General features: G+C 47.5%; 1 protein-coding gene across 1 annotated transcript; it reads left to right on the top strand.

Annotated features, from left to right (window-relative positions):
* The first annotated feature begins 9,113 nt into the window (after positions 1-9,113).
* Positions 9,114-15,131, top strand: Trem2 (triggering receptor expressed on myeloid cells 2). Its single transcript, XM_031347571.1, has 5 exons — positions 9,114-9,221; positions 11,624-11,974; positions 14,047-14,137; positions 14,720-14,910; positions 14,986-15,131. Exons 1-5 carry the CDS (start codon positions 9,182-9,184, stop codon positions 15,000-15,002), a joined length of 690 nt encoding a protein of 229 aa, XP_031203431.1. The 5' UTR covers positions 9,114-9,181; the 3' UTR covers positions 15,003-15,131.

The following is a 15,131-nucleotide window of genomic DNA, read 5'->3' on the forward strand; positions in this document are numbered from 1 at the left end:
CTTGTGCCCAAGGTCTGCTCAGAACACTAACCCAGACAGACGGGAAGGAACCGGAGTCACTGGGCTGGTGGAGTTCCTGTGTGCCTGGTCCCACTGGACCCAATTACTCCTAGTGTTGGGACAGATGTTGGTTCCTGCTCACCTCTGATCCTGTCAGAGTGCCTGGGAGTGGAGATTCCTCTGGGTGTTGTGGGACTGGCTGTGGAGCTTGAGCACAAGGTCTGCTCTAGAACCCAGCCCAGACAGACTGGAAGGAACCGGAGTCACTGGGCTGGTGGAGTTCCTGTGTGCCTGGTCCCACTGGTCCTAGTTACTCCCAGTGTTGGGACAGATGTTGGTTCCTGCTTACCTCTGATCCTGGGTGTGTCAGAGCACCTGGGAGTGGAGCTTCCTCTGGGTGTTGTGGGACTTCAATGTCTGCTTTATTTATGTTCAGTAAAGCAGGGATTCTCTAATAACCCTTTCTCATGAAGGAATTATGCCTAAAGGGCCTTTAGGTCGCAGAGTTTTGTGGGCAGAGCATCCTTGCCTTCTGGCTATGCCACCTTCTGGCTATGCCACCTCCAGGTACCCCCACATGCCCAGCAGTTGAGGAGTTCTCTGAACTCAGCTGTCTTGTCACATCCTTACCAGGATCAATGACATCATTGGCCGTGATTGACTACTTATCTTCAGACTTTGTCCTTCCCTGAAATTTGAAAGTAGAGCTGAAATTCCCAGCCCTCTTAGCCCAGATTGCCCTGGAAACCAGTCCCCATCTTGATGTTACCTCAGAGTCCATCAAGGGGCTCCTACCACTTAGGATATGTAGGTGTTCCTGTCAGCTGTTCCCCACTCAGACTACAACTATCTTAGGAGACCAGAGTCAAGAATCCAGAGTAAAAAAAAACTCCAAATGGAACAAAGTTCTTTTCTGGCAACTTACATCTACAAAGACATTAGGGATTCTGTCTCAAAAACCTGATATAGAGACCAAATATGTATTTTTAATACATCATAGTGTCACAAAAGTGCTCATAAAAGAGAGGTGGAGAGGGAGAGAGAAGGGGAAGAATATGTAGGAGCAAGAGTAAGAAGCAGGGGAGGGAGGGAGAGAAAGAGAGGGAGAAGACAGAGAGAAGGAGAGGGAGATGAGGAAGGGAGAGGGAAAGGGATGGGGAGGAAGAGGGAGAAGGGGAGGGAGAGGGAGAGAATATGTGGGGCAAGAGTAAGGAACAGGGGAAGAAGGGAGAGAAAGAGAGGAAAAAGACAAAAAGCAGAGGGAAAAGATGAGGAAGGGAGATGGGGAGGAGGAGGAGGAGGGGAAGGGAGAGGAAGAAGGGTAGAGAGAGGGAGAAGGAGAGAATATGTGGGGCAAGAGTAAGAAGCAGAGGAAAGGGAGGGAGAATGAGGATAGAGGCAGGCAGAAGGCAAAGAAATGCATGAACTGAATACCAAATTTGCATAGTAATTTGTCGCTTCCTCGAGTGTAATAAGCCCTAAGAATAAAACAACATTTAAAGTGATAACAGTGTCAGAGAGCACAATGTTGGCAAGGGCATTACTGTCATTATGCTGTGACTTTTGTGCCACCTATGTGACACAAAGCAAGTCAATTGTTATTTGAGCCTCTAACACTACTCTTTGGGGGTGGGGTTTTCTGTGTGGGAAAAAGACAAAGACACAAAATGAAGGTGGAAACTCCATCTGTAGTTCTACATTTCTATGAATTACTTTATTATTGTGGGGGTCACAGTTGGCACAATCTGGACATAGAGAGAGATCAGGTGACAGCTTTGTGGCATTGATTCTTTTTGTCTGCCTTTATGGGGGTTCTAGGGATTAAACTCAAGCTCTCAGGCTTGGACAGCAAGAGCCTTCATTCCTGCTGAGCCATCTCAAAGGCTCTCCTCTTAGTTTTCTATTGAAAATGTCCGACAAACAAACAATTAGTCAATGGCTAGATGTAATCCTGTAATCTCAGTACTAGGAATGTGGAGGCAGAAAGATCAGGAGATCACAGTTATCCTTAGGTATAAATCAAGTTTAAGGTTAGCCTGGTCTATATAAGATGCCATCTTGAAAAATTAAGAATTAAGAGTTCTTGCCTCTACCCACTACAAAAGCCTAGAGTCAGTGACTAGCCCAGTAGCCATGAGGCCCATAGTATTCAGATTGTGGTCATCATAGTTTCATTTCTGTTGCTGTGATAAAATATACTGACAAAAGCAGCTTTAGGAGGAAAAAAAAAAACATTTATTCAGTTTACAATTCCAGGGTACAGTTCACTATTGCAGAGAAGTGAAGGTAAGAACTTGAAGCAGCTAGTCACATCCAGGGTCAAAGGCACAGAGAGAATAAATAATTGCATGCTTCTTGTGCTCAGCCACCTCTCTTTACTCACCTAGTCCAGGATCTCCTACCTAGGGAATGGTGCCACCCATGGTGGGCTGGGTTTTACTATATCAGTTAACACAGTGAAGACCATAATTCATCCCTCTTCCACTGGCATGCCCACAGCCAGCCTGATCTAGACAACCCCTGACTGAGACTGTCTTCTCAGGTGATTCTTGGCTGTACTAAAGTAATGATTCCTGCAGGATATTTGATCACACTGTGATCAATTCTGAGATCGTGTTTACTGAAAAAAAAAAACAAAACCTGTTTTTAGTTGTAACATGGCTCAGTCTTAGCACACACCTTTAATCCCTCTGGCTGGAATACAGACATGTCCTTAGTATACACTTTTAATCCCAAACAATAAAGATAAAATTAGTTTGTAGACAGAAGCACCCATGTTTGAAATTGATGTCTAATTGAGAGGCAGACAAAGTGATGAATCAGAGAAAGATTTAACAGAATAGGATCTGTCCAACTCTCACAAGAAGAGAGAGGAAAGGGAAGCTACTTGAGGGGCAGTGCAGAGAGAGCAAAGGCAGTGTTACCAGGAGAGTTTTATGGAGACAGGTTGAAGAGAGAACAAGCTAGACACAGGTGAAGACAGAATGAGACAGAGAATGAGAAGGAGCCAGAAAATTAGAACATATTGCTAGAGTTAGTTCCAGGCCAAGCAGAACAAAAAGTCAGAGGCCAAGAGAGAAGCCAGATTGAATCCATTGACTTGGAGAGGAGTCTGAACCAGAACAGCTGGCTGAGCTGAACCAGCCAGCCAGAGTTCAGAAGGAGCTAGAAAGGATGCACGTAGTCAGCCGCAAGTCGTAGTGGTTCAAAATATCCTAGGCCTAGATAAGATTTTATGGAGACTAGAAGCTTCCAGGACTAGGCCTAGATTAGCAGAGAGAGATAGTAAGCTTCCAAAATGACAATCACACCAGAAGAATAAAATATACTTTTACAGATGATCACATACACTGCAATGTTCTTGAAATACTTTTTTTTTTTTTTTTTAATTTTGGGGCAGGTCCTCCCTACATATCCCAGGCTGGCCTTCAAAGCAATCTTCCTGCCTTGGCTTTACAACTGTTGGGACCACAGTCCTCTGCTATGACAAGTGATAGTGCTAATTGTCAACTTGACCAACTCTAGGATTGCCTGGGCCCTGGAACCTGGCTGTGGGACAGCATCCTGATTACATTTATAGGACCATCCTGAAAACAGGGAAATGGAGTTGAGCACCAGAAAGCATGGATTGTCTTTCTCTCCTTCTTGACTGTGGTTGTGATGTAATGTTCAAGCCCCTGATGTTATGGCTTCCCACCATGATGCACTGTAAAATGGGACAGCAAGCCAACTGCATCATCTCGTTTTAAAGCCACTTTTGTCTGAGTATTTTATCACAGCCATGGGAGAAGAAAGTAAGACACAGACCTGGCATCAAAATACTGATTCTCACTAAAAATGGAAACAAGGTTTCCTGAAATGGACTGAGCCAAGTCTAAATAAGAAATGGACAAGCCAGGTCTGAGACATCTTGTCATGCTGTATGGCGAGGAAGGTGGTGGGCTTACATCAACTGGAAGGACTCAGTAACCAACCAGGGGTCAAAGACTGAGTGATTCCCATGGCAACAAAAGCAACAGCTACAGTACCTGAGGTGGTGGTGCCTTTAATCCCAGCAGATCTCTATGAGTTTGCCACCAGCAAATTTATGTATGTCAAAGTTAAGCTGTTTCAAATGTAAGTGTATCAAATGTAAACGTATCAAATATATCATTCTATTCAATGTATCAAGCCTATTTAAATACATTAAATCTTAAATGTATCAAATCCATTTACCTTGTTAAAAGATATTAATGGCAACTAGAGTTGCCAATAAAACTGTACACTTGTGTAAAATATCGAACACAACCAACCAACAACAAAACAGTTTATAAATGAGAGGATGAAGCACTCCTGCTTTTTATTTTGCCATGGTGACTCTGTGTCTTATCCTCCCTAGTGGTGGGATCACAAGTGTGGGGCGCACCATGTGTCCACAGTGGTGGGATCACGGGTGTGCAGCACACTATGTGTCCACAGTGGTGGGATCACAGGTGTGCAGCACAGCCTGCTTTTCACCATTTTTTGTCACTTAAAAATTACTTATTATTAAGATTACTCACTATTAATACACATTAATGTGTATGTGTGTGATGTGTGGGCATATATGTGATGTCAGAGGACAACTCTGTGTCTCCTTGCTCCTAGGTGGGCCCCAGGGAATGAACTCGAGTCACCTGGTTTGAACCGCAGCTGCCTAAACCACTGAGCCATCTCCCACCCCATCTCCTGCTTTTCTGAGAAAGCGTGTCTCAAAGAAGTGTTGGGTGACCTGTGAAGAAGGAGCATTTACGTCTGTTTTGGATTTGGTCTAACACTTGCATTATGTTATTTAAGTTCCTAAAATTGCCCAAGAATCCGTAGGAAAAAAAGCTGAGAGCTCCTCCCCCCTGTTGGTTCTGATTGGTAAATAAAGTTGCCAGCGGCTGGGCAGCAAGACAGAGGCAGGACTTTAGGAATCATGGGCAAGGGGACCAAGGTAAAAGGAGAATCACCAGGCTGGGAAGGAAATAAGATCCAGGCTTGAGAGTTGCACAAGAGAGAACACAGCAACCAATCACGTAAGAGCCGGGTGGGCCCCAGGCCCCACCCACCCACCCCGGCCAATTGGGTCTAGGGTAACAAAGATGGAATATAGATTTTAGGAAGTAATAACTCAGGAGTATCGGAGGGAAGGCAACATGGAAGTTTGGGAGTGGCCCAGCCATTGAGCTGTTTAAGGCATATTAAAATAGAAGGCTCGTGTGTGTGTGTGTGTGTGTGTGTGTGTGTGTGTGTGTGTGTGTGTGTGTGTGTGTGTGTGTCTTTCATTCAGGAATCCAGAGTACTGGGGCGGATATCGAGGAACTCATTTGAATAGCTTTAATCAACTACAGCAACACAACTCCAGAGCCCCTAAAGAATTAAACACAAACTGCTACTGTCACAGAAAAAAAAAAAGCCGCGCCCCTTGGCTGAGGCCCCCGGGACCATACCGCCATCATACCGCCATCTATGACTATGACATATTTACAAGGCTTCTCCTCAACAGTTAAGTCAACTGAAGGAAATGCAGAGGCCAGAGGAGAAAAGGAAGCAACCCTGGGGTGAATCAGCAGGCCACACACTGTAGACAACCACGCGGGATAAACTATCTGGTTTCCTTAGCAAACAAAGTACAAGGGAAGAAATAAAAAAAGAAGAAGTAGCGGGAACTAGAGACTAAAAATAGGCACAGAGGAGTCGAATTTGCCAACCGTGTGTGCCGACGAGTGTGTGTCCCTGTTTTCTTAAATCTATAAAATATATATGGCATGGTGGGGGACTGGGAGATGGCTCCGTCAGGAAGTGCTTCCCTTGCAAGCCTGAGGACCGAAGCTCACTCTCCAGAGCCCACAGAAAGAGCCAGGTGAAAACACTGTCTGTTTTTCCCATTGTGTCAGAGGAAGATGTTTGCTGAGGGATGCACCTAACACAAAATGTGCAACAAGTGGTGGATAGGCCTGATGGAAAAACTCATAAAATAACTGTATTTTATAGAGCTAATGTGCTAAGAGTACTTCATCCTCATGGTCTTCAGTCAGAATGGATATATCATTAAATACGTTGTATAATGCCCAGAATTAACCAATAGCCCCACTTGCCCAAGGACCCAGTAACTTACTGGAATGCTGGGAGTTGTAGTTCTCTGGAAAATAACAAAGCCCCATGGATCTTAAAAAACCCTGCAGAGGGGCTGGAGAGATGGCTCAGTGGTTAAGAGCGCTGACTGCTCTTCCGAAGGTCCTGAGTTCGGATCCCAGCAACCACATGGTGGCTCACAACCACCCGTAATGAGTAATGAGATCTGACGCCCTCTTCTGGTGCGTCTGAAGACAGCTGCAGTGTATTACGCCTGAGCAAGCGGAGAGGCCTGATCGAGTGGGGCAGTCCTGAGTTCAATTCCCAGCAGCCACATGATGGCTCATGGCCATCTGTACAGCTACAGTGTACTCATACATATAAAATAAAATAAATAAATCTTAAAAAAAAAAAAAACCCTGCAGAACTTGTCTAGGGGGAGTTAGCTGGGAAATTCTAGGAAACGGTCCTGACCAAAGTCTATCTCTTGATCAGTATTTAATATTTAATATAGCTTGTTTCAAGCCTGGCCGAAATGTTGGAATTGGTTTTCTCTGGTGAATCTCAGGATTGTTATCCAATGTACATAAAATTATGTAACATAAATCATTACAGTTAGATTGCAGTCATTGGAGTAAAAAAGACACAGGTGTAATGGTGTGCATATATAATCCTAGATCTGGGCAGGTAGAGATAGGTGAATCCCTGGGGCTCCCTGACCAGACAGTACAGCCCAGTTGGTGAATTTCATGCCAAATGAGAGACCCTGCCTCAAAAGATGAGGTAGATGGTATTGGTGTCCAGGAGTTGCCTCACAAACCACACCTATTCCAGTTTAGATAGGGATAGTTTATTGAGCCTATGCTCCAGGACTGATTGATTAGGGCCATGGTTCAGGCTTGAGAGCTGAATCGTGACATTGAGTTAAGATCCTATAGGGTTTTTAAGCCTAAAATCAACAAACATCTATGCCAAGTTATGGCACCCGTCTGGATTTAGGAATAAGAGATTTCTTTTAGACACGTTTTTGTTGTACACTCTTCTTACTCCCGTTGGTTGGGGACTTGTCTAAGATTCATGTCTTAACTTGCCCACCAGGATGTTAGTTACCCATGTACAAGTCTCTTTCTGCCAACTAGGATGTCGGTTTCCAGGGAGGTCTTGGGAATTTAAACTTTACTTGACCCTTACTCAAAATGGAAGTCTTATTCCAAATAGCTTCTTATACTGGTGCAAATGTCTCTCTTATGTTGGGATCCATCCCAGGGGCAGCTTATGAAAGCAAATATCATAAAAGCTCATACACAGGTGCAGGAAGTGCTGCTTGGATGGTTGGTTCGGGTCCAAGCTTATTATGGGTAACTACACAAAGCAGTTCTATTGATTTCTATTGCGATTGATTTCCAAGGACATAAAATATAACAGAATGTAATCAACTTGGGCAGGAGAAGGTTTCCTAGTAACAGCAGAAACAACACATGGGAAAGTTGCCTTATAATATTAGTAACGGCATAAAATGGCAGGCTAGCCAGGTGACAGTTACCCAGGCCTTAACATTTCATCTGGGTCTTAACATTTTACCTAGACCTTAATAGACAGTGCCTGAGGAAAGACGCCTCTGACCTCATCACACTCACACAAGTACACACACACACACACACACACACACACACACACACACACAACCCAAAAATGGTCCCTGCCCAGTGATTTCAGGCCACTCCATGCATTCGAGTGCTGTGGTATGAAGTTCTGTCTCCTATTCCTCAGGAGTTCCCACCCCAGGTGACCCTCACAGAGGAATAACTAGACACAATCATGACAACAGAGAGCAGAGCCAAAGCCAGGTTCTAATGCACCCCCAGGCTCCTGGCTTTCTCTGCTCATGATTGATGGCACAGCTCAGTTTCCAGGCTGGGAATGCCTTCAGATCTTCTGAGCTCCGCCCCTGACTTGCTAGATACCTTTGTGGCTTGGCACATGCTGGACCCTGGGCCTGGACCATCCCTTGTGGGGAGCCCCATCCATGGAATCCCTGTCCTCTAGAACTCCAGGAAAATACTGGACTGTGTCACTGGATGGTCAGAAGTTAAGACTGGGCTGTGTGGACATGTGTGCCCCGAGGGAGACACTCAGCTCTTCAGAGGAAATTGAGGAGCAAGCAAAAGTGCTCTCTCTTTCTCTCTCTCTCCTTCTCCCTTTCTGCCTACAGATTAGGATGCAGCTCTCAGCTATTGCTCCAGCACCTGCATGCTGCCATACCCGCTGCCATGATGATAATGAACTAAGCCTCTGACACTGTAAGGTAGCTTCAGTTAAATGCTTTCTTTTATAACAGTTGCCTTGGTCATGGTGTCTCTTCACAGCAATAGAACACAGACTAAGTGAATCTTGGTGGAATCTTTAGTTTGTGGCAGAGCTTGGCCATTTTCCCATTCCCTGCTGATTGGGGTAATAGACACAGTTAATGCTTGCTGGAGACACCCATGCATCTGGACCTTTGATTATAGGGAACCACCGTTAGCCCCGGGATAAACTTGCTCATCACCAATAGTCCCACCTTACAGATGTGTGGAATGAAGCACAGAAAGGTTACAGGCCTGAGTGTACACACAACAAATGGGAACTCTGGCTCTGGTCTGCATCCTTAGCTGCTGCCTTACACAATAGGGTTGTGTTCTGGTGACATGCTAGCCTTCTAAGAAGCAGCTGTCCTTCATTCTGGGGGAGGCTGGGACCGGTGGAGGTGGCAGGCACCCTGGCTACAGAGTCAAAGCCCCACTTGAGGCTCTACAAGGAGACAGAACAGCCTAAAACCTGTCGGCACCAGCTATGCAGGGCCACCATGCCAGCATTGCAGGAAGGCAGCTGACCTTTGATGTAGAAGCCTCCTTTCCTCCCTCCCTCCCTCAGGCCCTTCTCCCTCCTTGAATCACAGCGCCTACCCTAGTCCTTCCTGACTGTTGCTCAATCCAGGAGCACAGTTCCTGTGGGCTGAGCCTGACTGGCTTGGTCATCTCTTTTCTGAACTTCAAGGGAAAGGCAAGATCTTGCACAGGGGACCCTTGCGTCTGTCCCTTCCAGCTGGCCAAGGAAGGGTGTCATGGGACCTCTCCACCTGTTTCTCCTGCTGCTGGCCACAGGTGGGACCTGCCTTCTTCAAACCTTTCTTTTCCTCACCTTTCTTGAGCAGATGGCTGGGGTGTGGGAGCGGGGTGGCATGGAGAGGGACTGTCATGGAGGCTGGAGTCCTGGCATGTTCAAGTGTCCTGCTTTGACTCTGCTTTCTTCCTCACCGGCTAGTGTTCTTCTCACATATCCCCTCTGAGATTAATGGGCCCACCTTTAGGAAGGGTTCAGAGGCTGCTGGACTTGGTCCCTGAAGGAGCTATGAAGATGGCACTAGCTGAGAGGTGGGGGACCCATCGAGACACTACCAAGAGCCCTTAAACACTCAGAAGCCCTTAAACCATAAGCGGAGGGGGCAGAGTAGGAGAGAAGGAGAGAGACAGACTAGGACTTGCATCTTCCTGGAGAGCTCCTCCCATATTCGTCCCCAGCACTCAGGGGAGGTGAGGATGCTTAAGGTGTCATCAGTGAGTGTATCCTCACCTGTGATGGACTGCCTCTTCCCACTGTGGGCTGGGTGCCTCCTGTTCCTACAGAGTAATGGACAAACCCAGGTAAGAGAAGGGGTTGCCCCGTGTCTTGTCCCTGCAGCATCTCAGCTGGAAGTGGAAGGAGAGGTAGGGAACCTCAGCCTGCCTCTAGGTGGATGGACAGAGGTCTGTAGTTCTGAAAGGCAGGCCACCAGCTCCCTAATTCCCCCTTTCATGTTTCCATCCCAGTAATAGCTGGAGGCAGGATGCAAGAGGTAGAAAGTTTGGGTGAACTCCTGCCCCCTGCCCTGGCCATAATTGTTGGGTGCTCCAATGCCATCTCCTCTACCCCAAGAGGATCCTCAAAATAGCAGTCTCATGTCTCCCCTCAAAATAGCTCTGAGACAAGTCCTTCTTAAAAGAGGAACAGAGCCACAGAAATAGGGAAGCCGAGTTCAAAGTTAGGAGAGGCGAGGCATCCAGTATGGATGGCTGAGGAGTGGACAGCCAAGTAGGGGCAGGGAGGGGGGCCACCCCAACCTCCAGGGAACCAGCCTGAACTCCAAGGATCCATTAATCTTGCTTGACTTGCAAGCATGTCTGGATTTACAGAACTCACAAGAAAAGCCAGTTACAGTGGCATATATATGCCTGTCTCCCAAGAACAGAGACACAAATGGCAGAGATAGTCAGATGCTTAGAAGCACACAGGCTGTCTTGGTCCACAGTGTGAATTTCTGCACTGTATTAGTTATTGTTTTGTTGCTATGACAAAACATCTTACAAAAGCAACTAAGCAAAGGAAAGGTCCATTTTGGCTTATAGTATCTGAGCTACAATCCATCCTGGAGGGGAAGGCATGGTGGCCAGAGACAGCTGTACGTTGCAGCTGAGAGATTGTCAGCAAGGTAGGGGCAGGGAGGGGGCCATCCTCCGTCAGGAAGCTGAGAGATAAATGCAGCTTCTGGGTTCTCTTTGTCCTTTTGACGTAGCTACCGACTTTGGCCATGGGATGTTAAAGCCCATAGTCAGGATGGATCGTCTTATACCAGAGAACTGACTCCAGATACTCTCTCACCCATCCATATCTCTATAGGCTGACCTGACATGGATCTTCTTACACCAAAGACCTGAGTCCTGACACTCTCTCATCCACCCAACCCTATAGGCATACCTGACCTACAGGTTTGCCCCTAGGTGGTTCTAGAGCCTGTCAGGGCGACAGTCATTAACTATCCTGCACATGGGTGAGGTTTCCTGCTTCAAACAAAAAGTAGACAGTGCCCAAGGACCAGAGCTTATCCTAATGACCAGGCACACACTGTGTTCCCTGCACTCCTGGAGCTGCTTCTAAGAAGTCCTTAGGAAACAGAGAAAAACAGTCAGATTCTTAGATCCCAAGTGGCCAGGTGATGCATGCCTTTGATCCCAGCACTAGGGAGGCAGAGGCAGGCAGATGTCTGTGAGTTCAAGGCTGATCCTGTCTACAAAGAAAGTTCCAGGACAGCCAGAGCCATAGAGACTCTACCTTGAGGGGCGGGGAGGCTAGTTCCAAGATGTGCCACCTCTCCCTAGAGACACTGAGCTCTTTAATTTCTTTTTTTTTTGTTGTTTTTTTGGTTTTTTGGGTTTTGTTTGTTTGTTTGGTTGGTTGGGGTTTTTTTTTGGTTTTTTTGTTTTTTTCGAGACAGGGTTTCTCTGTATAGCCCTGGCTGTCCTGGAACTCACTCTGTAGACCAGGCTGGCCTCGAACTCAGAAATCCGCCTGCCTCTGCCTCCCAAGTGTTGGGACTAAAGGCGTGCGCCACCACCGCCCAGCTCCACTGAGCTCTTTAAAGGTAGGATCCTTGTCTGTATTGTTTGCTACTCCTGGTAGTGCTCCTGGAAGATGCTCAGTGAATATTTGGTGGGTGGGTGAAAGTGGCAAGTGGCTGTCTCCTCTGCAGAGCGGTCCCAAGCCTTCAACACCACAGTGCTGCAGGGCGCGGCCGGCCAGTCCCTGAGGGTGTCATGTACTTATGACGCCTTGAAGCACTGGGGACGACGCAAGGCCTGGTGTCGCCAGCTGGGTGAGGAGGGCCCATGCCAGCGTGTGGTGAGCACCCATGGTGTGTGGCTGCTAGCCTTCCTGAGGAAGAGGAACGGGAGCACGGTGATCGCAGACGACACGCTCGCTGGAACCGTCACCATCACTCTGAGGAACCTCCAAGCAGGTGATTCGGGCTTCTACCAGTGTCAGAGCCTTCGAGGCCGAGAGGCTGAGATCCTGCAGAAGGTCCTGGTGGAGGTGCTGGAGGGTGAGTACACGGCGGCGGCTTGCAGCTTTGGCTGGTCCCTGGGCCAGGTCTCATTGCAGAGTGACTTTTTCAGGGGAACATAAACAAATGCCTGTCCCAGATTAGCCATCAGGAACAGATCTAAGAAATTATTTGATCCAGGTCTAGCTTAGTGAATTAGTGAGTATTGGGGGCTACTTATAGGTACATGGGCAAGGGTTTATTTACAGGCAACTTAAAAACAACTGTGTCATCCAAATAAATAAATAAATAAAACATCCCAGCATGGATGACGAATCAAAAAACCAGCAACCTTGGAGTTCCCCACATCTCTGGGGCTCCCTGCATCCCTGGCCTCCCTGCATCCCTGGGCTCCCTGCATCCCTGGGGCTCCCTGAGCAACTTGTAGGTCTTAGTTAGAGTCTCCTTTCCCTGACAACTGTAATGGGAGATAAAACCTTGTGTGTACAAATCCTATAAAGTTCCATGGGGTGCCTGGGCCTTGTATGTTTCTCTTACTCTTTGAGTTATATGGCCCTCTTTCCTCCCTCCAGGAGGATATGTTTCAGTTCAGAGGAAATGGTTTTACAGCACTCAAGTTCAGGCATATATGTGAAGGGCTATCTCCATCTCTTCGCTCTTAGGAAAATATACTGCATGGATCCTATGGTCCTAGAGTACTCACTGTACATGGGAGCTAACATCTAGGGTGCCCTCTTCATAGCATGCTGTACTGCACAGTACAGGGCTGTGTCATCTGCTGGAAGGACATCTTTCTTTAGTTTATATCCAGACACTGAGTTAGTCCCAGCCTTGTGTCCTTGAAGCAGTTAATCTAATTGGCATCCCCTTAGTAGGTGAGCACTGTGTGTGCGGGTCTTAAAGAGTAGCAGATGAATTCATCCACTCATTCAACAACACAACCTGGTGCAGAAAAACACCTCTTGTTTATACTGGGCCATGTGTTGTCTGTCCGTCCCTCTCTCTCGGCAATGTGCTGTCTGTCTCTCTACCAGCCTCCATTGCCTCATCTCTCAAAGGACATCATGGGGATGACTATTACCTAACATACAGACTCCATCCTAAGAATCCCAGAAAAATAGGTTTGAAGAGAAATGGTGGTGTCTTTTGGATGCTCTGAACTGAGTTGTGGTGGGGGAAGGGGAACTGACCTCTTAAAATGGAGTCTGCCTTCTGCCTAACCTTCAGGACTAGCAGAGAGAGGCCTATAGGTGAGCTGCTTCGAGGATCTGGGGCTCGGCCCACACTGTGGCCTCTGTAATGGAATTGAATATCTAGACTCAGTATTTGTCTGGGGTGGAGAGGCTATAGCTTTTAATAAACCTTACTTCCACCACCCTCCTAAAGAGGGGTTCAAGAGATAGGACTTCTTTGGGTCTGGTTCAGTAGCATTGACCCAGCCCTATACCCCAGTTTACATAGTATTTTCCTATGGCTTGGTCGTGGTGCTGGTAGTGTAAAGTTTTGGTTTGTTTCCTTTTGTTTGGGCACAGGCTGGCCAGGAACTCGCCACCCTCTTGGCTCAGTACCTTAGTGCTGGGGTCACATGTCACCATGCCTGACTTGTAGAAGATTTTCAGGCTTCTCAATATTCATTTGCTCTTCATGGGCAGACAACAGGATGAGAATTGCTGTGAGCGTTGACTCCACTTGGGCGCCAGGCACTAGGCTGAGGTCAAACCTTGCCGCCATTAAGGAGGTGCTCCCGGCAGCACCCCCTTATTTATGAGATAGGGTCTTATGTAGTCCAGCCTGGCCTCAAACTCACTCTCTAGCAGAGGGTGACCTTGAACTTCTGATCCTCCTGTCTTTTCCAAGTGCTGGGTTCACAGGAGGCCTGTGCTGTCATTCTTGGCTTTGCCCATAGTTGCCAAGCATTCTGTCAACTGAGCTATGTGTCCACTCCACTCCTCACCCCTTATAGGCTAGGGGATTTACTACAAGCTAATGACCTGATTTACATAAGACTGGAGCCCTGAGGGCTTCAGTGCATATGCAGGGGCTCTCTCCTCCCCCACCAGCAGTGGCCTGAATGGATAGAAAGCTGTGACCTCATGGTTTGTCTATCACAGACCCTCTAGATGATCAAGATGCTGGAGATCTCTGGGTCCCCGAGGAGTCAGAGAGTTTCGAGGGTGCCCAAGTGGAACACAGCACCTCCAGGTACAGTAGTGGTCCCTTCTTAGACCCCTGGCACTGACTGTGGATGGAGGTTCCAGGACAGACAGATCAGCGAAGGCCCAGATACAGTCTTGTATAAGCACCCCTTCCACCCACTAGCATATTGGTGTTTTGGGACTAGAAATTGAGATATTGGAGCCCTTTGTAGCAACTCACAAAAGTACATTCAGGGACCCTACAGGCCCCTAAAAGTCAGCAATGAATCTCAGTACTTTAGCTTAAAACTGAAGTCATGCTTCTTGGGAGAACCATAATCTATTCTGGATGGTCCATTCCAATGCACGATATAGAAGTGCTGTGTTGGACAACTCCTGAGCATGTGTGCAGCTGCATGTCTGTGCACCAACCACATCACCACAGCATCCTACAGGGAAGAGCTCATAGAGGAAATGGAATGCGTTTTGTACACTTAGTAGATCCTAAAATTAACAGCAGATTCCCCTGAGCCACATGAGACCCCTCCCCAGATCCCTAGGAATTCCTGGCTCCTCTCTATTCCTTCTCCATAGGCAGGTTTCATCTTGTGGGTCACCTCTAGCCTACCATCTTCCTCCTCTTTCCAAGGAGCCAATCAGGAGAGACCTCCTTCCCACCCACTTCCATTCTCCTCCTCCTGGCCTGTGTCCTCCTGAGCAAGCTTCTTGCAGCCATCATCCTCTGGGCTGTGGCCAGGGGCAGGCAGAAGCTGGGGACACCTGTGGTCAGAGAGCTGGACTGCAGCCAAGATGCTGGGCACCAACTTCAGATTCTCACTGGTGAGTGGGGCAAGCCAGGGGGATGTTGGGCATGGATGAGGGAAGGATGGGAACCCTGAGAGGTATCTGTTGCAGGACCCAGAGGTACGTGAGAGAATTCCGAGTGGGAGGAGAATTACAGGTTAAGTCCAGCCAGGAGCCAATCCAGTCTGCATATTCTCCCCTCTGCCACCAAGACTTCTGTTTCTGCTACTTTTGCTTCCGAGGCCACTTCTGCCTAA

The sequence above is a fragment of the Mastomys coucha genome, unplaced genomic scaffold, assembly GCF_008632895.1.
Source record: "Mastomys coucha isolate ucsf_1 unplaced genomic scaffold, UCSF_Mcou_1 pScaffold3, whole genome shotgun sequence".
NCBI classification, from domain to species: Eukaryota; Metazoa; Chordata; class Mammalia; order Rodentia; family Muridae; genus Mastomys; species Mastomys coucha.